General features: G+C 40.4%; 1 protein-coding gene across 8 annotated transcripts in view; it reads right to left on the bottom strand.

Moving 5' to 3' along the window:
• Window positions 1–26010, bottom strand: part of sox6 (SRY-box transcription factor 6) — a 136811-nt gene that overhangs the window by 83668 nt on the left and 27133 nt on the right. For 5 of the 8 annotated variants that reach the window (XM_016273127.1, XM_016273130.1, XM_016273132.1 and 2 more), the window contains 2 exons: window positions 21820–22066; window positions 18696–18906 (listed from right to left, as the gene is read on the bottom strand). In XM_016273127.1, coding sequence (XP_016128613.1) covers window positions 18696–18906; window positions 21820–22066 — 458 coding nt within the window. The remainder of the gene's footprint in view (window positions 1–18695; window positions 18907–21819; window positions 22067–26010) is intronic. The other 3 variants (XM_016273129.1, XM_016273131.1, XM_016273126.1) reach the window with 1 other exon arrangement.

Raw genomic sequence — 26010 nt, 5'->3', positions numbered from 1 at the left:
GGAGAAACTTCCTTTTATGGCACAGGGCCGGGGTGGATCTGTCCTGGGGGGTTAAGAGGTTTTAGGGAAGACTTTTCCCATATTCCTCCTCTGCGTCTTACACACACACACACACACACACACACCAACACACAGAGCAGTGCACAGATGCTTCTCCAGCACTTGATCATTAAGGAATGCACCAACTGTTGGAGATAATGCGGTGCCAGCTCCCATTCTGCTCCACTCTGCCTCCCTTGAGAGTGGCCGCTCCCTCACTCCTACACACACACACACACACTACAGCTGGAATGTGCCGAAGCTGTCCTCCACACATTTTTACCTGAGAGAGGTAAAGAATATCCAGCATTTGCAGATGATGGACACAGAAAACTACCTGTCCGCTACGGTTTAAGACTATACGGTTCTTCCTGGGTTTTCATGCGAGGATACTTTAGGCAAACAAGCAGTTAATGAGACAGACGTCTGGGTTTTTTTCAAAGTACCCTTATAAAGCTAGAACATTTGAAAGGAATTTAGATTAATAATAAGAGGATATTTTTTGCACAATTTCCAAAGTTGCATTCCATTTTCTCCGGAGAGAGCACTAATGCCAATGGAAACACTGCTTAACATCTGGATAATACTTAAATGTCATACTAACATATTACCGATGTAAAGAAACAAAAGTGGACCATTCATTTTGAAAAATCAAACAAAGCTTCAGCCACATCCATTCATCTCTCAGCGCTGCTGCTACTTCAAATGAGAAACGCAGCACAGCCCATTGAACAAGGTACATTTCCTTCCCACATTTGCATTCGGATTTCAAAATACAAAGAGTTCAGAGACAGTCTGACATTTGTAGACTCTGAAAACTGAGGAGGAAGTGTAGAAAAGACTTGTACTTGTCTGGAAAGGCCTGTCAGAGGCCTAGAACGAGCAGATAAATAAAGCAAGCACTGACTTTATTGTCGTTATCCCACGAGGGCCCAAAAATTTCCTCATGCCCTCTTCTCCTCCGCTCGGATAAAGCGTGGCGTGGCTCGAGGGAAACCAATTCAGCCCAGATGAGATTGGAATGAAAACAATAGCCCTTATCTGTATCCTTTTTGCATTTTCCCAAGGTTCCCCCATCTCAACAGACGGCTTAGCCCCTGCCACATTGGAGCCCTTGCCTGTCCCACTGATATGACATAGCCTTAGCACTGGGGAGAGGGCTTGGAGGACAACCCACTGATCTAAAACCTCCTGGGAACTAATTCTAAGAGACGAGAATAAAAGACAATGTGGAAAGAGAAACAGAGAGACTTGTGTCTCAGAGTGGGTGTTGACTTAGCGTCACCCATCCGCACACTTGGGAGACCATCCCTGTCAAAACACCAGGATTAGAAGGAAGCAGAAAAAATAGCATGTCACAATCCTTTTCTGGCCTGATAAAGCCAAAGTCCCTAGTCTATGAAAGTGGCATTATAGTTGTAAAGTCAGAGAGACTTACTGATCTCAGACATTAGAAGTGATGTAACCACCTTGACATACTAATGGTCGATCTACACCTGGCCCCTGTGTATTTAACCACTCATCTACAATCTGATCTCGACAACTCGGTTTGCTGCCAGAGATATCTTACTCTTCTTCACAAAGCAGCTCAATTAAGACACCTACAGCAAAGATCCGCTGACAAGATTACACCGATGGTCTTAAACAGATGAAAAGGAAGAGCAGCAGTGCTCATAAATCTCAGTAAAGATTCAGGAATTGTGTTGAGTGTAAATAGTTTTTATCACCAGATGGAACACAGAGCCAAAACTGCATGTCTAACAGAAACCATAACAGTGAAACACTAAACACAGGTAGTATTTGGCTCTTACCTGCAATACTATTTTATATAGATATATAAAGATAATTTATATAATATATATATATATATATATATATATAATAATTATACAATATTTTATCATTTAAATGTAATAATTTTTAATTAAAATAAAATGCACACAATAAACACATTAATAATAAATACAATGAATAAATACATTAATATGTTACTTTAGAAAAAGTTTGGGGTCAGTAAGACTTTTTTTTATTTAATAAATAATTTATATTAAGCAATGGTTCTTAAAATTGATCAAAAGTGGCAGTAAAGACCTTTACATTGTAACAAAGAAAAAAATATTTTAAAATAAATGCTGCTATTTTGATTCTATTCAAATAACCCTTAAAAAAATAAAGCATTAGGGTTTCAACAAAAATATTAAACAGCACAACTGTTTGCAACAATAATAATAAATTTAAAAAATGTTTCTTCAGCATCAAGTCACTTAACATGATTTCTGCAGGATTATGTGATATCGAAGACTGGAAATTCAGTTTTGCCATCGCAACAATGAATTACATTATAAAATATATATATAAAAACCAGCCATTTTAAATTGTAATAATATTTCACATTACAATTTTTCTGTATATTTGATCAAATAAATGCAGCCTTGGTGAGCAGACTTATTTCAAAAACATTTCAAAAATCAACCCTAAACATTTGAATAGTAGTGTATAATATATAATACTGTATTATTTAAATGATATGATTTTAAAATAAAATACATTAATATATGCTGATCACACCAACATTTTACTTTGCAATGTTTTACAATTATATAAAGTAATAAATGCTGAAATACTGTACACAGATGAAAAAAAAAAGATTTCATGCTGAGTACAAAAAGTGGCCTAAAGATCACACTAATTTTTCATAGGTCTAACTCCCTCAAACATTCAAGTGAAATGAATGTAATGTAGTTATGTAGAAACCTACTTCAGTTACTGTCATTAATGACCTCCACGGCTGTGTATGTGGGATGGAGCTGTGTCATGCCCCTAAAGCTGCAGTTGTGCTGAGCAGAGAGGGTGTACCCCCATCCCGACGAGTCCTGCCCTGTGGCAGACAGCCAGAACATCTGCCAGCACCCCCAGGTCTCACACCGCCACTGTAATCCCCACCACAGGAAGCTGCTCTTCCCCCAATCAATCCTTACACTTGAGAAACAAGAGAGAGAGAGAGAGCGAGACTCTCTCCTGAAACACTCCACTTCACAGTACACACATCATTACAGCTGTCCTCAGTGAACTGCCCTATTGTCCCTGTGCAGTCTATTGTTAATTGTCCACCAAGTACTGCATCCTTAATCTGACTTTCAGTGAAGTGTAGCTACAGTACATTATGCTTCTTCCTCTCAACAAACCTCAAAAATCATCACTCTTATGCTCTCAGAGGAAGAAGGAGATAAACCTCCCCCTTTGGTCCAGCACACGAGCGGCCCGCTCCTCAGGGAAAACTGGGAATTACCAAATCGATGATCAACTGACAATGACGATATAAATTTCCCAGGCTTTCTTCCGGACTCACCCTCTAATGATGGAGAAAGCTGAGGAACCGCTCCCAGTCCGAATGGAAAGAGAGAAAGAGAAGGAAAGAGGAAGAAGGCCCAAGCGAGGAAGAGGTATTATGGTTCCACTTGAAGCCACCCAGGTTGAAGGGCGCTCTCACTGCAAGTGTCGCAGTTAGGTTAATAATTATCCTCTAAGCACTCTCATTTCTAATAATGTTATGAGAGAAAAGGCTTGAGCGAAAAAGAGAAGTAGTCAAGCAGTCAAGGTCAAGAGAAGATTGAGTTTTGTGCAATTTAGAGGGGAAAACAAGTTATTCCAAGCATTCTCCTTGGCTGCTGCTGGAAAAACACTGTCCCCCCTCTAAAATCACGTCTCAAGGCTTCTCTTGCACTGGATTTGTTTCTTACAATAGAGATGCTGCAGTCAAAAGAAAACCAAAAACGCTCTCTTTCTCTTCCTATTTCTCTCCATCTCCTTAGAAAAACAAACTGGAGTCACAAGCTATGCACACACACACACACGCGCGCGCGCGCACGAATGCAAGCGTGCACAAAACACAGAGGGAAAATCTTCTGAATGTCTTAATCACAGAGCCACTAAAACAAGACTCCATCATCACACAAAATAAGAGTATAATAATTACAAGAGGCAGACAGGAAAGTGAAACGGCATAAGAAAACATGTTTTGTCGTTAGTTCCAGAGACAACAGCTGTTAGCTGGGGCGGCGGCAGCGGCAGCGAATGCTCCTGAAGTCTCCATAATCACGGCGTTATTGAAGTGAGGACAAAAAGGGCACTAATTGCAAGGGAGCAATCTAAACGTAATAGGTTACACACCCAGGCGACGGCGCACAATGCTAACAGCTAAAAAGAAGAGTCGGGTTGAAAAAAAAAACCACATAAAATTCACGACAGAGAGAAAACACGCACGCACACGCGCACAACACTGTATAACAGTAGCGTTTCCCTCATTTTCTGCCAATTACCTTCTTTCCCTGTCAACAGTTTTAATAACCTCGATCATTTCCACAAGCCCCTTTTTTCTTTTTTGCATGTTTTTTTGCTTCGGTTAAATAATTTTGGTTCTTTAATATGCAAATGCACCCATTGGCATGCATGGGTGAAGAGGCTTCAGCTCCTTGAGATGTGTCAGTATATTGTCGAGCACCTGCACCTCGGGGAAGGCTTGATTTAATTGACACCTAATACTATTCATTATTCCACTTAGTGAGCATCTCTGCTAGTCACCTGTAGGCTGCTCGAACACCGCGCTGCCATTTCCTCCTGTCGACAGCTGCTGTAAATAGACTGACTAATCTTAGAAAGTCTTTTATTTCCTTTTAGTATTATTAGTTATTTATTGCTTCTACTACTAATAATACGATTAAAAACAACAACAGCAATAATACCAACACTACTAATACTGATAATATTCATGATAAATATTGCAATTTTAAAATGATATAATTGCATAATATTACATCATATTTTACTCCACTATTCTTCAAAAACATTTTTGGTGTTTTGGAGGCTGGATTGCAATTACGAAGAAACTGACTGTGCTATAAAAAGACATATGTTAGAAATAGCACATGGCTGTAGTGTCATTGTCTTTATTTGGCAGACCTGAGGTGCTAATCTCAGCGCTGACCCCATCGTCCCGGCAATCGCACGATTCCTGACCTATCTAAACAGGACACGTGTCTATCAAGCACATATGAATTAACCACTCCCAAGAGGCTTCACCTCTTGAGCAGGGCAGCACACGACCTCTTCTTCAATCCATTTTACTGCAGGACTCGGCACTAATCAGGGTTGAATTATTAAAGTGAGCAGCCACCGATGATCAATTCACGCTGGCCAGGCCTTCCACGACAGGGTACTACTTCAGCACTAATGACACAAGAGAAATTCCATCGGACAATGAAAGACATACAGGGAAATAAATCATGCTGATTAGTAACGTGAATGGGAGAGATAAAGTTGAAATATGTGAAATGGAAGAAATAAAGGGTTCAAGTTCAATCAAAGCTGTGGATAGAAAAGTATTTTCGTGGCATGTTTGCGCTGGGAAGACACTCTGCCAGGAACCCTCACCCTCAGAAGGAGAGGGATTCTGGGCACCAAATACAAGAAGAAAACTGAATAATAAATGTCGGTGAAGACAGCAAGACACTAGCAGAGGGTCAGCATCTTCTGAAAGCAAGCCGTCCAAATGAAGACTTGGGCAGGCGATTAAAACACACCCCTGGAGCCTCCCTTCCCCAACACGAGGAGGAGAACGAGACAAAATTAAAGCAAAGTTGAAAGAGAGATTTCTAGAGAGAGAAGTACAACTCAAGGATCCTACAGATTGAGAAGAGGAGGGAGATATTAGGAGGGAGGAAAGGGAGGGGGCCCAAGATGCTGTTGGGGGGGGGGATCCAATCAGAACTTAGTGTGGAGAGATCAGGAGCCAAGATAAGCCCATACTCCGAGCCCCCAAAACTGCAATCTCCTCTTAAGCTGGAGAGTGGCAGCTGGCAGAACAGCTGGTGAATAGGATTAATGTCAGAAGAATGAAATAAAACTCAACATATGTCCAAGCCTGAGGTGTTGGGACTGCGCGTGATTGTGCCCCGATGGATGCCATGTGTGCAGCTGGAAGGAGCTGCGGCGGAGCTCGGCTGCACTGCCTTTCCCACAAGGTCACTTTTAAGAAAACTAGGACCATTTAATGCTTGGATAGCAAAATGAACTTTCTCTCCCCTGTCCTCTTTAGCCTCCTCTCAGGCTGAGCGAGCCCTCAGAGGCGGCCCACCCCGACTGCTCCGCTCCTGCCTGCTGTTGCTGCTCATTACGGCTTACTCACAACAAGAAACATCTTCAGAAAACACAGACGGGAAAAACTTAATTCAGTCAAAGAACTTCACAAATGTTCTTTTTGAATCAAAACCCATCCCTCCAAAAACAAAGATTATCCCCCTTATGAAAAACAACCTACACAAATGTAGATAAAAAATTATCTTTATTAATTTGAGAGGGTCTGCTAAAAAATAATAATAATAACTGTTGGTAACTACTGCTATTTTTTATGGCCTGAAAAATGAAAAACATTTTCTCAGGACTGTCTCTCATTTAGGACATACCCTTTAGACAAAATATAAACTCTCATATTTAATAACGTAGTATGTCGCCTTTTTGTGTCCCATCTTGTCCCTTGTCTATCGTGTAAATATTTTTTTATGTTTATTTTATTAATATTTGTATAAGTGTATTTATTTTCTAATCTGCAACCAAAATAAGTTCCTCATCCATTTCTACAACATTATGATGCTTCTGAAGTGTTGGGATTGTGTGCACCAAAATATAATTAATGTTTCTTTCTTTTCTTTTCTTTTATAGAAAAAATAAATAAATTAAAAATAAAAATACACAAAGGCTGCATCTTATGAAATCATCTTGAAATACTGCTGACAGGCTTGAGGTACAAAATAAGAACAGATATGCAGATTTAATCTTAATTTATAAATTCCATTTCATGTCGGTAATCATTAGAGCCCACATACTGTAATAAATTATAATAATTTCACACAAGAATTAAATTACCGGGTACCTTGCAGAGGAGCCATTTTTATGCTGGCTACCCTGCAATCTAACTGTCAGATATAAACCCTTCTGCTAATCAATGCTTCAAAACATTCACTTTTATTCGTCTACGTTGAATTAATAAAAACGTGTGAATAATGTCGCTTACTGTGATCCTTTCAGCTCAGAGTGATTTAGTAAATTAATGGGTGCTAGGGACAAAAAGAAACTGATAGGATCCACATGAATAGATAAAAATTTGCTGCGAAGCCAACTGTCTTGAGTCGTCACTGAAACTTTATTTCATCTTAAATGCCGGAGCAACTTGGACGTGCTTGAGGGGTTCTCCCCACAATATACGGCGAGTTAAAACGTGGCGTCAAAAAGATGATGTGCTGGTAAAATTCAAATAGAAGACATTTCAAGCATAAAAACATTACGGCTCGGTTTATATGCATGCTTTGGGTAAAGTAATTGACAGAGTGTTTCATTTCTTGAAGTCTTAATGTTTAAGAAAAATATTAAAATAGCTTTCAAATTGATGATCTTTAGTAAACTAGGTATGTGCTAAAACGAACTAGAGTTTTACAGCCACGAGCGAACTGTTTTACAGTAATAAACAGTGCTGTATGAGTGCATGAGGGCATTAAAAAGTGCAAGTTAAAAGGAGGCTTCTTCGTTCTTTGTAAAACTCACTTGACTAATTAAGGAAGCATATTTTCTGCCGCTGCCACTGACATTCTCCGCTTTTATGAGGCAACAATTAAAAATGTTTATGGTCCTGTGCAGCGCACTCTGTTTACCAGCATGTCAGAGTTCAGCGCTCGCGCACACGGGCCCAAAAGGTCACTATTTTTAGCCGCCGACCTCCATTCTCTCGCACACACGCTATCGTGTAACTGCACACTCTCACTACTTCACAGATCACCAGTGACTGGCGGGTTCAGACCACACAGCTGCACACGGCAATACAATCCGCCTGTGGAGTACCATTGAACAATACAGACACGATCTATCTACTTCAGGGCTTGTGAGTAAATTTTTAAGTGGATGAAATGTAGTTTCTTTGTCTGTTGACATCAGAGCAAATATACTGAGAGGTTGTGACGACACAGAGCAGTTAAAAGTAACCATACTTCAAAAGGTTAAGAATTTCAATTCTTCGCAAGTCTGCTTGCCTTCTACAGCTAACACACTCAATGTACCATTGTTTCCTGCATGGTTCTGCAACAATGGCCACCGTATTTTCTTTCAAATCGACCTGTTTCTTTTTCTCTCTGCTGTGGGGTCATATCCACCGCAACATGCTGTGAGAGCACGGAAAACGCTGCCGTTTCACATGGAGCTAAGCTCATTTCTTCATCACCTCTCAAGAATGGGAAAAAGAAAGTGTATGAGAGACAGAGAGACAAAAAATATATATGGGGGTAAATATATGCCATGCAACGCCAGACCCAGACCACTGAGGAGAAGCCATCCTTAGGCAGGGCACTCTGGGAAATTAAAGGAGTGAGAAAAGTGTGCCTCGCTACCAAAATCACAAACCACAGTAGATGGAATTAAAAAAAAAAAAAAAACCTTTTTCCCACCCCGCTAAAACCATTAATTAGAATTAAAACTCATAACTTCAAGCTATCATTGGAACTTCATGACATGTAATGGATGACAGGGTCCTAAAACATATTAACCACTCGACCTACACAGACTTAAAATTATATGGGGGCCACTCCCAATGAGAGATGGCGTTCAGCGAATAATTACAATGATCCGAGCCGCAGCGTTCGCCGAGCAATAAAACATGTTTCTATCTGTTTTTTCTGACATCCCATCTCATCCCATGGCACCTTATTGAACAAAGAGAGAGCAAGAAAGAGAAAGACACAAGGAGACAGATGAGTCGTAAACGTTTTGTCGTGTCCAACATATCGGGTGGATGTGTACTGTTCATCTTTTAATTCATTTAAATGTAAAAAATTTATATATCAAATGTTGTTCCAACTCTGTATGAATTTCTACTTCTACTAAACACAGAAGATGATATTTTTTGTTCATAAAATGAATGTCAAATGTCCAAAACAACACTGGACCTAGGGCTGCACGATTATGACAAAAATCATAATTGTCGATTATTCCCTTGAAATTGTAATTGCGATTATTAATTACGATTATCACAATTTACATTGAGTGATGTTTATACCATTGTTTGATGCAACTGCATGCCGTATTTTTATATGAAAATAAACAAGCTGAAAACACTCTTAACTGAAAATCCTTTAGTGCTCTTCTATAGTATTAAGCCTTCAAATGTCAAATATTCATCGGACTGGTTTCTTCTTTAAATTATAAAAAAAGTTAAAATATGAATGGTATTATAATGTTATACTAAAACTAAAACAATGGGAAAACCCTTAAGATAACATGTAGAAAGAAAAACACATATCTCAAGCGTGCAGAATAACATAAGTGGACTTTGAACGATTAATTGCTGCTTTGAACGATTACGTAATTGAGGCATCCATAATTATAACTGCGATTAGAAATTCGATTAATTGTGCAGCCCTAACTGGACCGCACTAATGCTTATGATGTGGACAGGAAAAGCAGATAAAATGAAGTCATACAGGTGAATAAATGATGGAATTAGAATTTTTTGGGGTGAACTATCTCTTTAATCTGTGTGTACAGGAGGGCTTGTGTTAGCTGTTGTGTCTGTGAATTTCAGGAAGGGTGGTGGTATTAGCAACCAGATGGAGCTGACGTAGCTGGGTCTTATAAAACAAGTCTTGCTATGTGGCCTGAAATCATTAGCTGGGCACACCGGCCCGTCTGTGGCTACGGTGTGAGTTACATTGACACTATTTTGATCCTAGTCAGATGACACCGGCTCTTTTGTTAAGTTATGTGCAGTCAATGCCTGGGAACTGAGCACAAGGCGGGTGGTGGTGATCTCACACTCATATAGCGCAAATGCACACACGTTTTACAGGTTAAGTCCAGCTCATCTCGTTCTGACCGCTTTTAATCTACATAAAGGGCCCTGCGCTTTCCACCAGCAGCATTCAGCTGTGCAGTGACAGATTTAAGGCTAATTAATGGGGTGGTCCTCTTTTCTCAGGCATCAGCATTTTGTTTTTCTCACTGTGCTAATCCAAATACCAAGAGGGGTACATAAAGATGCTTGCTCATTAAAACCACTCCATTCCAGTACTGCTTTACACATATACTACTATTTCAACACCGCTGTTAAACAAGAGCAGGACTCAACGCTGTTCTTGTCAACACTGCTGCTTGGGACAACACTCAGAGCTTTCATTCTACCCTATTACAGTGGCCCCAAAATGTACATTTTAGCCACATCCAAACATGTATGAATGTCACTTCATTAAAAAAGAAAATAAAGGTATATAGCTAGATTTATTTATTTATTTATTTATATTCTGAGATATAACATTTGTTTGCAGATGCCATTTTGATATATATTTATTTAAGTGTGCATGTGCAAAAGTGTCTAGATATTCTTTCAGACCATGGCATATTTAGGGATTATAATAAATAAAAAATAATCCTTATATAAATATATCACAATGTGCAAAGAATGAGTATTTTGAATGTTGTCAAAATCTTAAATAAATATTTAAAAAATGAACAAAATACAAATTAATCCCTTTAATCCCTTTACATATTGTGATATATTTACTTAGGGATTATATATTATTTACTATAATCCCTAACATCAATGCTGTGTTATTATAAATACAAACAATATGCAAATTAAAAAATAATTTTGAATATTTTTTGTCCATTTTAAATGTAAATTTTAATTGTGACAACACACACAATGACTTTAATTTTTATAATGTGTTATATTTACAATAATATAATATTTCTTTAAAAAAAAAAAAAAAATTTTATATGAAGTATAAGCTATATTCAATTCAATTAAAGTTTATTTGTATAGCGCATTTCATGATACAAATCGTTGCAAAGCAGCTTTACAGGAAATTAAGTTTCTACAATATATTTAGTAGTAGCTTGTCAGTGGTGACTGTCAGTTAATGTACATATGGCAGAAATGTATGGTAGAATTCAGTTAATGACGTAATCAAACAGACGATGAACACTATTAACAGCAATGATTATATGTTGCAATCAAACTTGTAGCAAAATTATATGAAGTGCAGTGTAAGAAAGTCTCATTCACGGCTGAGGAGACGTACCTATGGTGTGAGAGGGGGGACAAATGGAGCTCTGTTCAGGAGGCCCGGCTGTGATTTGTCTCCCTGAAACACCCGTTTCCTCCTATCAGGAGAGACCCAGCTCAATGACAGAGCGTTGCACAATGGAAGCGTTGTGCTTGGTCCCACACAAGAGGGACAGAGTCAACAGCTGAGCTCGAGAGAGAAGATGGCTCCTGGAATGCTCCGCAGCAGTTGCTACTGTTGACTAATGGGAATCTGAGAAGAGGGAAGGTGATACGGACACAGAGAATGGCACAGTGAGGCAGAAGCAGCTGCTTGTTTTGTCATCTGAAAGAGGAGCACTCTATTTGGAGCATGGACAGAGTTTTGGAGGTCCGCACTAGGCAGTCAGGAGGGGAATGATTTGTCCCTCCTGTCACACGCTCCTCTGGGAAGCGTGTTTGTGTTATGGATGTTTGATATGAAGCCTACAGGCTGCGGAGGGTTTTGTTAGGGACTGAACAGAGCTGCCAGAGTTTGTTTCTATCAGTCTATCTTCTTTTTTTTTTTGGTGCTGAAGGCTTGTCAGTAGCACAGCTTTCTCTCTGAGGGGAAAGACAGGAGGAGTCGGAGCTATCATTTTTGTCAAAGTCCAGAGAGTGGCAGAATGCCTGCAACATAAAAAAAATCTATTTAACGTCTGCCTCGCAGGGTGACAAGAGATTTGACTGGCAAGGAACGGAGAGCAGGGAGACGAGCTTTTGATCATGTGTCCTAACAAGCCACTCCAGCTCATGTCTGCTCAACCCCAGCGGATTTACATTACCTATTCAAACAAAAGTGATGGGCCAGATCTTGCTCTTTACTGAGCTATCAACTCACCCGCACACTAGCTTACCTGCCAACTCTTGAGATCCACACATCACTCTGAAGAGTAACTAACATATTTTGACATGTGTACGAGAATACTTGGATTAATCAAACCCATACACTTTCATTCAGACAAGCGGCTCAGTTGAAGGTAGACGGAAGCATGCAAGAGGTGAGAAAACTTCCAACGATTGATGTTTGGCCCAGTGTACTCTGCCCCAGGGACTGGTGGACTGACATAAGAGAGCGATGGAACGTTGTGTTTGAAGCACGCTTCCAGATCTCAGGTTTGGTCAGAACACTAGCCAATAAATGAAAAAGGTCGACCTCATTGAGTTTGCACCAAGCTTAGGTCCAGTGCCACATATCATTACAACAAAGATGGTTATTAATTAGATGGAAAAGAAATTAAAAGTAGATGACAGGGCAGCTGGAGAGCAAAGTTAGCCCCTCTGCTATTTCAACAAGAACACTTTCAAGAGGGTCATAAAAATGCAACCAAAATGGCATGCGGTAAAACAGCTTTCTGCACTCAATTCTCCCGCTGCCCAAACCCATCAATCTCCTGATCTCGATGGGGAAAAGACACATGTAGCCTGACGATATTGGGTTGAATGTTAAAGAAAAGAGAAAAAGGACATATTTCAGTTAGGGGAGGGGGGTGGGTTCCTAAAAAATGCCTTCGCTAACATACTTCAACAAAAGAATGAGTGCCTCAAAAGAGATTTTGAGAACAGATAGCCACCATAGAGCAAATCAGGAAGGTAACACACACACACACACACACACACACAGCTGTTATTCAAATGCACACCGGTGCTCACCTGCTGCTGAAATGGCTAAGGTCCGCAGGGCGGGAGGGCTCTGGAAATATCCCCCTGCCCCAGAGATCAGGCTTTACGTCGGATGGAGGCAATGAAGAATCTGCCCCCCCTGCTAAACTCATTAAATCTGACTCCATACACAAAGCGCCAGGTGTATAGAGTTGTTCGCTAACCTCGCCTCTCCTCTGCCCCCTCAGAGGTCTCAGGGTTACCACCCCAGAGAAAGCCCTCATCCACACCAAATTAGCAACTGTTCCTGTTGTCACCCGGGTCACTCCTGCCGGTGTAATTCACTCGTTCTCAGAAAGTGCCTTTTCTACACCTGTTGGCTCTGACATATTTCTAAACGTGTCTAACAACTTTGCCCTTTCACTTTTACATGGAAAAATAGGTGCAAGGGTGCATGGGGTTGAACAACTGTGCAGCGACGCTGACACTCAGAAAGGGCAAGTTTCAATGCTTTTATAAGGGAATTTGTATTTTAACTATTCTATGAGGACTATGGAAACATTATATAGCAAATTATCCTGGCAAAAAAAGCTGATATTTTATAAACAAAGTAAAATGCATAATTTAAAACTGATAGTTTTCGTGTGTGGTCTGCAGCAGTGCACACTGACTAGACATCACAGAGGAATGACATGCTGCATGGATGGTCTATTTTTCAGCCACCAAAATGAACCCCTGCCACCAAACTGCCTGAAAAATGTAATGCTGGCATTCAGACGAGCATGGCTCTAAGCGTGGATTAGCAGCTAACAAGCTATTACCAGCAACCATGGCCAATCCTGCCAATACAAGACTGCTGACTAAGTTGGCAGAGCCATTGGCTCACTGGTGCCCAAACTAGAGTAGTAGGCAGCGTGCCTTCTTGACTAGGTGCGGATGCTTCTTTATAGATCTTTCCATCTGCTGCAAAGTGATGTGGGAATGTTGAAGTACAAAGAAAATTTGGGATGCACCAATATTAAAATTCTGTTCACTAAAGATAGGCCAATAATTATTTTTCTGTTATTGCTGATTGATAAAATAAAATAAAATCATGCTTCATCAACCCTAAATAACTCTTGAGTAAGTCGGTGAGAGGGAATGGACCGTGTCTAAGCATGCTGCTCAATGTACAAATCAGATATTTGGAGCGTTAAACTGCAAACAAATCAATTCTAGGTTGAATAAGAGTGAGTGCGGTTCATCCAAATAGAGGTCAAAGAACCACCCCATTAAAAAAGTGCCGGAAGGTTACCACATAACTGCAACAAGTAAGGATGCATACATCAAATTTCATTACTTAAGTACATTTCATAAAAAGGACCTTAATTACTTGTGAATCCCAGACAAGGTCACCTTGAATCATTATAATGGACACAAATTTTTCCTCTTGTCCTGTTTATTTTACTTTCTTTTTATTTAGATTTTTCCTCTATAATTAAACTATCAACAAGCACCAGAGAGCTCTCTATAAATAATGTTTTACAATACCAGTTACAGAAAAATCCTTGGTGGATGAGGTGGTTTGTGTAGCGCTTTTACAGCGAAGGTGACTATTCAGTTTAATGCAGTCCTCTAGGCAGGACATTTTCATTCATTAGTGTGGTCACAAGCACTTAAGGCACTTTAAGGATTGTTAGTGAGAGGAGAGATGGAGAAGGCAGTCCAGTTTCACTGACTTGCGGTACGGTTCTAATAGGTCTGATTGAATTTGAGAGCGGTTGACTCTTAAGGCCCCGGTGCACATTCAATTAAGCACATGTAAAGACGGGTATGAAATACAGTGTGCTCCTATATGAATGCATCCTTTCCAAGTATGTCCCAATATATGGCTACTTGACTGAAATCAAAAGACACTGTTTTACGAACAAAGCATTATGCTTCACTGCAGTACGTGCTGCCTACACAATAACATTTTCAAAGCTTATGATCCAAAGAGATCACAAGAGCCAAGGTTTATTGAAAGGATGGAAGGAGATGGTTACATTTATGCTTGGCAATGGCAGTGATTTAAAAGTATGTTCAAACAAAGAACAGAAGCAGCAATAGATTCATCTTCTGCTACTGCAAGTTTGTAAATTACGACCTGCAGATTTGAGATTGCTAGTGTTACAGCAAATTTTAGGAGATTATTATTACTAATTTACTAGTTATTGATATACTGTATATTTCATCATTTCTTGCTGTTTCGTTGTGGGGTTAAAACCTACCACACTTTCCTACTATGTAGTATAACAACGTCATTATAACAGATGAGCAATATGTACAAATGCGCAATATTTTAAAACAGTAAGTGAACAACATTTGAATGACCTGTTACTATCCATCAAATGCAGTACACGATGTCAGATGCACTTCTAATTTGACCTTAAGCCAGTTAGCCAAGCAAGCTAATGAAAGGTTACAGTTGTTCCCTTAATAAGAGACTAAGATGAGTGATATTTATAGCTCATCCATTCTTTGCTTCTCATAACATAACAACATGCTTTGTCGTTAAGACAACACATGGCTCTCGCAATTGCTTTCAGAGTCACGCAAGGGGTTAATCCTGACATTTGGGGTACTGCGGGCTTGAAGATTCCCCTTACAGCTGCACCAAACTGAGACGTCCTCAAGGACGCAGAACCGCTCCATTCCAGCATCTCGGCACTAACGTATTGAACTCTGCATGCCTCTCGTCTCTCTCGAGCTCAATGAACTAATTTCTGTGCAACGGGGGAGATTGTGGCGTGAGGCGTGGAAGCATGAGGTCGGCTCTGTCTCCATTATTAAGGGCAGATTAACACAGCTGTACACTAGAAGTGAAGCACCCTCTCCTGCCTGCACTAAACATACGGGCCTTCAGGATTACGAGCTGCACTTGACCATTTAAATCACTGCAGCAACCGACCATACCAGCTGGGGCTCATTAGTATAGCACCCTAGTACACAGAGGTCTGAGAGCACGTCTCAAAAAATACCTTACTAGAAACAACAGGAGGAACCTATGAGGGCACAAGACCTTCACACTATCTCTGGTCACCATTAAGCTGGAGAGGTGAGAAAAAAGGAGGAAAAAATCGCATCAAAAGATGATTTTTTTTTCAATTAAATGTTATACAGAAAGTCACTTTAAGTGGTATTTCCAAAATTGCATTTTGTTTAATACGGTACCTTAATTGACAGACAGGCAAATTATAGGTGGAAATATTTTTAGAGAAAAAAATCTTAAATCAGTTCACAGAGATGTAGATTGCTGTTAAATTATTTCATCACACCGCCCAACAAAATGAAGCTCCTTTATGATAATGGATGGCCTGTCATGATTTTCTATATCAATTATGAATATGAAAATATTCATGACTGACAGCCTCTCACTCAGATTTATTTAATTTGTCCTATTTTCTTATTCAAAATATTTCTCTAACCTCTGGCGATAATGAAACCGACCATAAACAAATACGATTAAATTAATATGAAGCCCTTCACAGAACGGGAGAGGGAAAAAAAACGTGAAGAAAAAATACTTTTAACTGAATTATGGCCTAATTTATTCTTCTGATCAAGTGTTCGGGCTAAGAGCTCCCAAGATGCTTAAATGAGACTAGTATCTCCCCAAGGAGCAATACTGTCTAAGTGTGCGCGTGCGTGTGTGTGTGCGTGCGTGTGTGTGTGTGCGTGTGTGTGTGTGTGTGTGTGTAATATTTGATTATATAGGTTTCTGCTTTACACTAATTACGAGAAGAGGAACCGTTTCAGCAACTCTTTCCAGTATTTGCTTTTCGGTCGTTCTCCCAGAGGACTCGCTCCACTGCGGCATGATCTGCATCAAACTATTCTTTAAAATTATTTTAAAATAAATAAAACAAAATAAGAAATTTTTAGGGCTGCCACTAATGACTATTTTTATTTCGATTAATCTATCGACTAATTTATCGATTAATCTAACCGATTAATTTCCCACAAAAAAATCAACAATTTTACTTAAGAATATTTTATTAAACTATATTTCATTAAACCATATGAAATCCAAAAGTAAAAAAGTAAAGTGTAACAGAGTGCAAGAAGCAAGTGTCCATCTCATAGGCCAAATCACTGAAATCAAAGTTCAGTATTATAGTGTAAGAATGACAACATGTGTTCTAGTCTACTAATAATACAATTATAATCAAAAAAAAATAAAATTTAATTTAACCATTAAAACAGAGTATAGAAAAATGAAATTGGAAAAAAATTAATTTGGCAATAAAACGGATTTCATAGTGCCCTATAATTCTAATAATTTGTGGTAATAAAAATAGATGTAAGTGAACAATAGCCTTTAAAATGACTTAAAATACATATATAATAGCAATGAGGCAATAATAATTAGTTCAAATAGAGTATCAAAAGCAAGAAATCATATGGTTTTATTGAACAAAACTGTTAAAATACATAATGTATTATAAACAATAGAGCTAATGTACATTACGCATTACAACAAAGGCCTGCAGGGGGCGCCAACGGCCTGATGATTATTTTTACACATTACTGTGCGATCTAATACTTGTTTAATAATGACCAAGCACCATTTAATTCAAATGTCCACTTAATCTTTAATATTTGGTCATTTCTTTAGGACAGAAATGCTATAGACACTGTAATTAAAAGAATATGTGGACATCAAACGTGTAAACTCAGAGTGAGGGTTTGAGCTTTTATTTTGAAACCGCGATGTATTCTCCTGTGTTTGCATAGATTTATAAATGATTTACTTACAAATCTGATGAAATGGCACACGTTGCGTTCCAAGATGAATGTTATAATAAACCCAAACTCACAACAACATGCAGAGATGGCGTTTGAGATGCTCCACACATGTAAATGATAACAGTTCCTGTGGAACTACTGTGAACAGAGCCGCTGTGTGACACATGTACTTAACCTACACGCATGTAAATAATTAAAGAGCATGTACTGTATTAGAACTGCATCGCATATAATTATTTAATTAAATCGTAGTGTTTATGAATACACAATTATGCTTAATTATGATTTTTAAATGGGTTTAATATATCATGCAGCCTTGGGAAACAAACTAATAAGGTGTTTTATACATTCTCGTCCATGAAATGCGCCACTTCCGGTATTTTGGCGGTTAGTCGACGCAAGCAAAATGAAGTTGAGGATTTAAAAAAATCGAATAGTCGAATAAAATCGACGAATCGCGACAGCCCTAGAAATTTTATCAATTAACTAGATACTCCTTTCAGCCACATGACTGGATTTTTACTTTTACTTGCTGAGAAACTACAACTTAAATGTGCCTAAATGCATAAATCCTTTATATAACAATATACTTACACTATACATATGTATTATATATCATTTTATATCATTCAAATTGAATTGACAAATCCTTGGATACTTCTGGGCCCTAAACACATGGAAGAAAAAAGCCTTCTTGGAGCTATTTGAGTTGGTCTGTAGATGAATTTTGCGGCATGAATGCTGTCGTCTGTACTGAAGAATAAAAAGGTAATGTTCCTGGAGTCAGGTCGTGGCGTGTGTTTTATGGTCTGAGAGTTTGGTTTGGCATCGTCTGGAGACCACACTTTAGCTGAGGGGTAGTGCCACCCACCCTTTGTCACACTGGACTCAGTTCAGAACAAACTGGAAAACATAGCCACGTCAGTCCTCCCAGGTTAAAAGGCTGCATGTGTGTGTGTGTACGGTGGGAGAAAAGAGATGGATTATGTCGAAGGAGAAAGAATACAGAGTTATACAGAAGGAGAGAAGGCGAACGAGGAAAACAGAGTGACTGAGGAGATCGATGCACGCCAAAAAATGCTTCTCGCTAAGAGGAAAAGAACATTTGCTCACATACACGTAAATTCCTAAATCTGGACACACACAAACATGCTGAAACCTTCCATACCGTCTTGCTCTGTCTTTGTCATCTCCTCTAGTTTCTTCTGTTTCAGTGTGTCCACCACATCGGCCAGGCTTCCTTTGCGGCGCTCTGGCGTTCCGAAGGCTGAACTGCTCAGCAGGTCGCCGCGCTCCCTGGCCCCCTCCTCTGGCTTGTGTGGAGAGGTAGAGTTATTCCGGAAGGAGTATAAGGAACATACTTTATTGCTGTCCGATTCCTGCAGGAGAACACAAAGGAGTTTGAGAAGATTGAGGGTTTCTTTTTTTACGTTTTACTTCATGACAAAAGAGACATTAAACTGTCAGAGTATGAAAATGAGAGCAATTTAATCCCATTTAAAAACATTTAAAAACTGTTTAAAAAATTTGGAAAGTGCTAAAGACGTACCATTTATATTAGAGAAAGTGAGTTTAGGATACAAGTTAAATGATTACAGAGCAGATAAATGGTGTTTAACAACACTTTTCTCTTTACAATTGTCATCGCTGTAATTCCTTAGCAAAGGTTACGAGTGCGTGTTTGAGCCGAGCTCGAGCGCAGTGTAATTTGTTGGTTCTCAAGCGGGTGGCTGTTCTTCGCAGAACCCTCCAGGTCATCGTAAATCTGGCCCCTGTCTCAAGCTGCTGTTGTTTTGCGGTCCCACCTGTGTGTGGTTTAGTGGTTAACTGGGCTTCTGTCTGCAGCTGATAGTTCAGTGTTCCCCGAGCGACTGCACAGAGAGGGAAAACAGAACGAAAGGGAGAAGCGATCTGTTTGTCTGATCCTACACAGGGCTCAGTAAGTGTATACACTACTGAGTGATTGTAAAAATAAAGTGCAAAAGCACATTAGCGAGTGGAGTGGGAGTCCTGACAGAGAAGAGGTTGGCGTAGGATTGCTCCATCAATGAGAGAAAAACTGGCAGGTGTATGTTTTGGAGAGCAGGGCACAGACGGGCATTAGGGCAGTGTGATTATGTGGCAGCGACACACGGAATGAAATCCCCCAAATCAGCTGGCATAGACTGAAGGTTCTGCTAACTCAAGCATGAAGCCAAATTTACAGATGAGATTGCTGGAATATCTCAATTGTTTTGTACAAGACAACAAAAGTAAAAGAGCAAGCAAAAAGTAAAAAAGTAATTTTCAATTTTTAAGTCTGCCAAAGTCAGAGTCATTAATATGTACTTAAACACATGCGATCAAATTCTTCAACGACCAAATTAAAAAGAACGCAAGAAAGCAAGAAATTAATGAATAATTTTTTCAGCAAAGATTAATTAAAGGGACAAGATTTCTATTTTTAAAAATGCAGTATTATTTCTGAAGGATCATGTGACACAAGACTTGTTAATGGCTGCTGAAAATTCAGTTTTGCCATCACAGAAATAAATTACATTAAAAAAAAACATTTAAATAGAAAAACAAATTTGAGGCAGAAATGGCCCCCCATAGTAACATCTAAAACAAACTGATATCTAAATTAATCCTAACTGGCAAATGCATTAAGTCTCCTGATCTATGAATGAGAAATAACTTTGTGTGCCCAGCATAACATTTTCTGCTGGGCACACAAATATGGTATTGCTTACAGACACGCAACATTAGGATTACCAAGAGACAATTCTCTATCTTACTTAGATACATATATTTTATTTCATGTCTCTACACTTATATTGACATACCAGATCTTAATGCATGACTCAATATACTAAGATTTGCACATACTTTACATTACATTGACAGTCGTTTTTATCTAAAGTATAGTGAAGTATTTATCAGGCGAGAGCTGAAGCAAAAAGCCTCACTCAACAACAGGATGTCCTGCTCCTGTGAAGACAAGCGAGCGTGAATGCAATGCTCACTGCAAATCAAACACAAGCAGCTGCTCTTGAACATCAAATGAGCACAATTAACTTTTCATATGCTTTCCCTCGTTATATCGAGAGGAAACCGAGAGATCATCCCGCGCATATCCAACCAGAGCGGTGCGGTAACAATTCTTTGAAATGCCTTTCTAATTACACCAATCACAAAAGCTCTCTGTAATCTAATTAGGAATCAGCACCACCTGAGCAGTTCTAAAGCCTTCTGCATTTACATGTGAGGATTTTTATTGTGGTTTTTATTTGTCTGAAAACCTGTTTAATGGAAAAAAAAAATATTCTCCATTTGATCTACATTGAATCTGATTGCTAAGAAATATTTGAGATTTCAAAGAAATCCAGATTTGTTTGTCTTATGGGTGCGATAGTGCATCCTGCTGTCCCTCACATACATTTGATGTCACATGTTGTGATGTTCCCACCAATGGAATGCAAACTCCTTGCAATTTAGATAAAGAAAAGGCAAAACGCCTCTCATGAAAGTAAAATTTTTAGGCTAATTAAAGTGGGGTCTGGCGTCTGGATGCTGCCGGGCCAGGGGCGTCCAGACCTCAGGGGCCGGTCGGAGTCACCTAGCTCTGGGCCAGCAGCAGCAGCAGAGGGAGGGTTTATGGAGAGTTCCCTTTTACAAGCATCGAACAATAAGTGGCTGTCAGTCTCCCGTCTGGGCTCTCTGCCTTACGGTCTAGAGAGACCACCAAGGAGGAGGGGGGCGGCTCCCTCAACTCTCTCGAATTCCCACTCCTAGTCCCGCTTTCTCATTGTCCCTTTATTTATAGATTCATAAAATTGCTCTGACGTGAAATGCAATTCAATACGTTGTTCTCCTGCACTTTTACAGTGTGAGGGATCTCCAGGCACTTGTGGGGGACTTAAACTTCAAAGCCAAGTCGTTGGCAAATCGCAAAGTCTTAAGTCTTCATTCAATAGCGTTCCGGAGAGGCCTGCTCTGTTCTAGCTGTGTCCTTGGGTTGAGGATTCCTCTCTACAGGGGTACAGAGTGTGTGTATGTGTTTGTTTTGAGAGAATAGATGTGGGATACGTCTGGAGGTTTACTCCATGTTGTGTTAATGTCGTAAGATTGTGTCGCAAATGGTGTCGAGTTCTAGACAAATCATCTCGTCCAGACAGTTCTCATTCTTTGAATCCTGCCAACTATCTTTAATAATGCACTCTTTCATCTACAGCTCATTAGAAAGTTAAAAACACACATAACCTGTGTTAGCACACATAAATGAGCTATGAAACACTGGCAGTGGGGCTCACCATGCGCTGCTGGGCTGACATCAGGCTGTCCCAGTCGGATTCGGGCGGCACGCTGCTGCTGATTGGCTGGAGCTCCTCTGGGGGAGGTTTGTTGTGGAGCAGATTGTGCAGGGGCAGCTGAGGGGCGACTAGTGACTCCAAGTTCTCCTCTTTCTCCCAGGACATGTGCTCCTGATTCACTCCATCCTCGCCTCCGTCAGGGGTCGAGGCGAATGGAGAGGTGGCTTGCTTGGAAGACATGATTCTGCTGAGAGAAGGGCAGAGAAGACAGGTTAGTCACAAAACATTCAAACTTCCAATGGAACAACTTTTTTCGGAATAAATAGTCTTGCAAATGTCAGACAGGAAATGCTGGATCTCAGCTTTCATTCTGTATGAGCGCCCTCACATCACATATATATATGAACTTGGCTGCTGTTCTGAGCCTCTGCGCCACATCTAACCCCACGATTGGACCAGAATCAGAGCTGGGGAGATCCTATCAATGGCTCTGAGCTCGGTGCGAGAGAAACGGCATGCACTGGGGTCCCTCTTAATCCTTTGTTTAATGTAAATGGACGTGCTGAGCTACGGCTGGAGAGCTGCCTGAGGCAGGCCCGATCCCCCCGCCTCGTGCCTGATTACCGCGCTAAGAGGGTTACCATACCATATAACAAGCTCTCACTAAAGCGCTAACCCTGCCACCAACCACAAAAAGAGCGGTGACGCTGAGACGCTGACACTTAACGGGATTTTGATCATTGCGTTCATATTGAGTCTGTAAATGTGCCATTTTCCTTCGTTTTGTTGTAATTGTGCTTTTCTGCTTTTGCAATTATACATAAGGATTAATGCGAGTAGGCTGCTGTGACAGATGTGAGGTAACTTTGCAAAGATTTATAGCGAATTTCCAATTCACAAAATAGGGTTGGTAAATTCATTTGTTTCAAACAAAAGTCATCATGTCATATAGCGTAAAACTCAACCAAGTTTCTTTTATCCACACCCACAAACTCGACTTTTCAGTGCAAAAGTGTGTCTCCAGGAAATTAAAATTGGACTATAGTGTAAATAAAATAAAGTAAAAAAAATTATTAATAAAGATTTTATAAAAAAAATATGAAAATACTCTACAACTACTGTTAAGGAAAAACTTAACCTGCTAATCGAATTAAGCACTTGATTTAAATACTTAATCAAAAGGCTGCAACTGATATGGTGAGTTGAGAATCAGCCAAGACACAACTTTCCTACCGGCCTTTAAATTGCCTGCTCTGAGACTAATTTACAATAGACAGTCAGCACTCATAACATCATGAACAATGACATACACACGACCGACAGCTGACCACAGGGTTGCAGACTCATTGTTTTGAGCCTGAAACATCCAGGATCTATGAGAGGCTCGGCAGAGATAGCCAAAATGCTGCCGCTAGCCACATTAGCCTGGACAAAGGGCATGGGCGTTCTAGGTCATGGGCTGCAGGCGAGCTAATGTTCTTCCACTGCCCACTGAGACTGAGGGGAGATGAGAGAGGCAGGCTGGGTAATGAAGGCAGTCCAAGGTGCCTCAAGAACTCCATCTCCCAGCCCTGCCAAGTTTTCCAGCATGTGGCTCATCGTGGGATGAAAACTAATTTGACACCGGGAGAGATTATTTTAACACCAAACTGTGAGTTAATCTGTTCACGTGCATGCGGCAGCCGTGCACTTCAGCGCATGAGGGATGTGTGGGTTGCAAAGGGCTGTCAAGCCCAATTGCTCTCAGGCCCTTTAAAGTATGACTACTTCATTTGAAGACGTGCCATCAATTTGCTCACATGGCTGAGCACTTAAGACTCACACCCTCGATATGAATTGTTTAATACAGTTCGGTAAGTGAGCTTTAAGAAAATACAACAACTCAAGCTGCTATTGTCTTGTGCTAGATTCCGTATTAATAATTTTATGCTTACCAAAAAAATAAAAAATAACACAAACACATCCACAAAGTCTTAAATGAGCTCTGCGGCAGCTAACAGAAGTGGACAATGGAAGTCGATGGAAGTTAATCAAGCGGGATACCGCAGCTGTGCAAACAAGCTAAGTCTGATAGTTAGCGCAGAGGAAGGCACCGGAGACCCAGACCTCTCCGTGCCCCTATTTTCTTTAGCGAGACCGAGGCCTCAGTTTTAATCAGCCAATAAATTGTTTCCTGTAATTATATCAAACAGAAAGTGATCTCTAAAATTGTAGAGCGTTAATTGAAAATCAAATTTAAGAGCAAAGTTCGGAGCATGCGGAAGGGGCGTGCGACGGCTAGACAAGGAGAAAGCGTGCTTATGAGAGGCCGAGCGATTCCGCTTCTGTTTTTTATTCATGGATCCAAAGAGCTGGAGCTTCCAGCACAACAACCCCCACCTTCATCTTCAATGGACTGCGAGCAAAACAAAGCACTTCTTTTGTATTACACAGTAAATCAAGCGGTATTATTTTACCTCTAAAATATTCAGTCTCTCAGGCCTTTCCCTCCAGTCTCCAGCCATCAGTCAAACTGCTGAGGCATGATAGCGCGAGAGAGAGAGAGAGAGGGGCAGACTCCATCCTCCTGTAACATGTGTCTACAGCAATTTTACTCGATAACGCAACAGATCTGAGCCAGGGCCCCGTAACAGTATTTGTCAGTTGGAGTTAATAATTCATTAGGAGAGCTGGGAGGGCGGCTCAGCCCCTGAGTGCCAGGTTCATGAGTTTTGCCCCTCAATCCCTCCCAACCATAATACCCCCCGCCCCACTCACATCCACCCGGCTAATCTGCACCCACGGCTGAGAACGGAACAATGCGGCTGCCGTTTAGCTGGAATAAAGGCCTGATTCCTGGATGGATTTTTCCTTTAAGCACACTTCAAAATCATTTAATTCCTCCCTATAACCATAAAACAAAAACCTGCTTCGGTTCTACAGTATGTGGCGTTTGACGGGGAAATAGCCTTGACGCCATCGTATTTCATCAAATTAAATGCTGCTTTACACTCACGGAACAGTCCAGCGAGCCACCGCAGCACTTCCTTTTATTCTTATTAATAATTCAATCTGTTTCTCCAGTAAATAAGTCCGATCCGTTGGCCTTTGTGCATATTAAGCAGAGAATATATCAGCGAAGCCAGAGCGGCCTCATATGAATTCCTGTCAGCCCTCTCCCGCTCAGGCCTGATTACACAATAACAATGGACGGCTAACAAACCAAACCAATCAATAAGTGTAGGGCAGCGCAGCCTGTCTTTTGGCAGTCCGAGAGAGAGAGAAAGGCCCCATATATAGCTGACAATATTGCGATACGTTTATGAGGATTAGGAGTTAAGTTCTCGGCATGAGTTCTCATGTAGCCTGGAATGCTTCGACTCATGAATTGTTGCCGCTGCTAACGTTTCATCACGCACTGACCTCTGTTTAATTGGTTAGTGGCATTAGAAGACACCCCGCGCTGGTGTTCCTCAGGGGGTCTCATGACTGGGGGCCATGTGTCTTGGTATATCCGCTTTCGCCCTGCTCAGTCGGTAGAAGCCCCCCACTCCTCTGTCTCTGCCGTGTCTTTCTGTTGCCCTTTTATAGACAATGGCGATAAGTAACTCCTGAGCTACGGTGTCACTGTTGCTCCCTTCCCCTCGGTCACCCCACACCCCCTCAAAACCACAGGCCTTTGCAGACCCCCTAAATCACCAGCCACTCCTGAAAGGAAATATTAGAAGGCCACTTTTTGCTCCGGCACCACCACCCAGACCTATATGAAAAGAAATAATCAAATAAAAGAGGGTAAAACAAGAGGGCCATTGTTGAAGGAGCTAACGATGGGTGAGCAGAAAAATGGCAAAAGCTGCTTTATGACAGGGCTTCAAGTTTCCACGGGTAACAGCACACACACGCTCGCTCGCACGACCGAGTACACATGTGTGTGTTCGTGCTTGAGCATACGCACATGCTTTCAAAATACAGGCTAATAAGAAACATAAAGGTAGGACGGAGAAAGTTATAGCAATGTAAAACTTTGCTAATAAAAACTTTTCAAATGAGAGTTTAAAAGGTTAATCATAAATCTGAAACCGGACACTCCAATGCAGCTATTCAAAGTGTAACAGGAAGCATTTGAGTCTGGAAGGAAATCCGTGAAAAATACAAAAGAAACAAGCAACTGTGTATTGTGTAATATTCCTGTGGCAAGGTTTATAATAATAT

This window comes from Sinocyclocheilus grahami, unplaced genomic scaffold, assembly GCF_001515645.1.
Source record: "Sinocyclocheilus grahami isolate Dianchi unplaced genomic scaffold, SAMN03320097.WGS_v1.1 scaffold76.1, whole genome shotgun sequence".
Classification (NCBI taxonomy): domain Eukaryota; kingdom Metazoa; phylum Chordata; class Actinopteri; order Cypriniformes; family Cyprinidae; genus Sinocyclocheilus; species Sinocyclocheilus grahami.
This window is presented reverse-complemented; position numbering and strand designations above follow the sequence as displayed.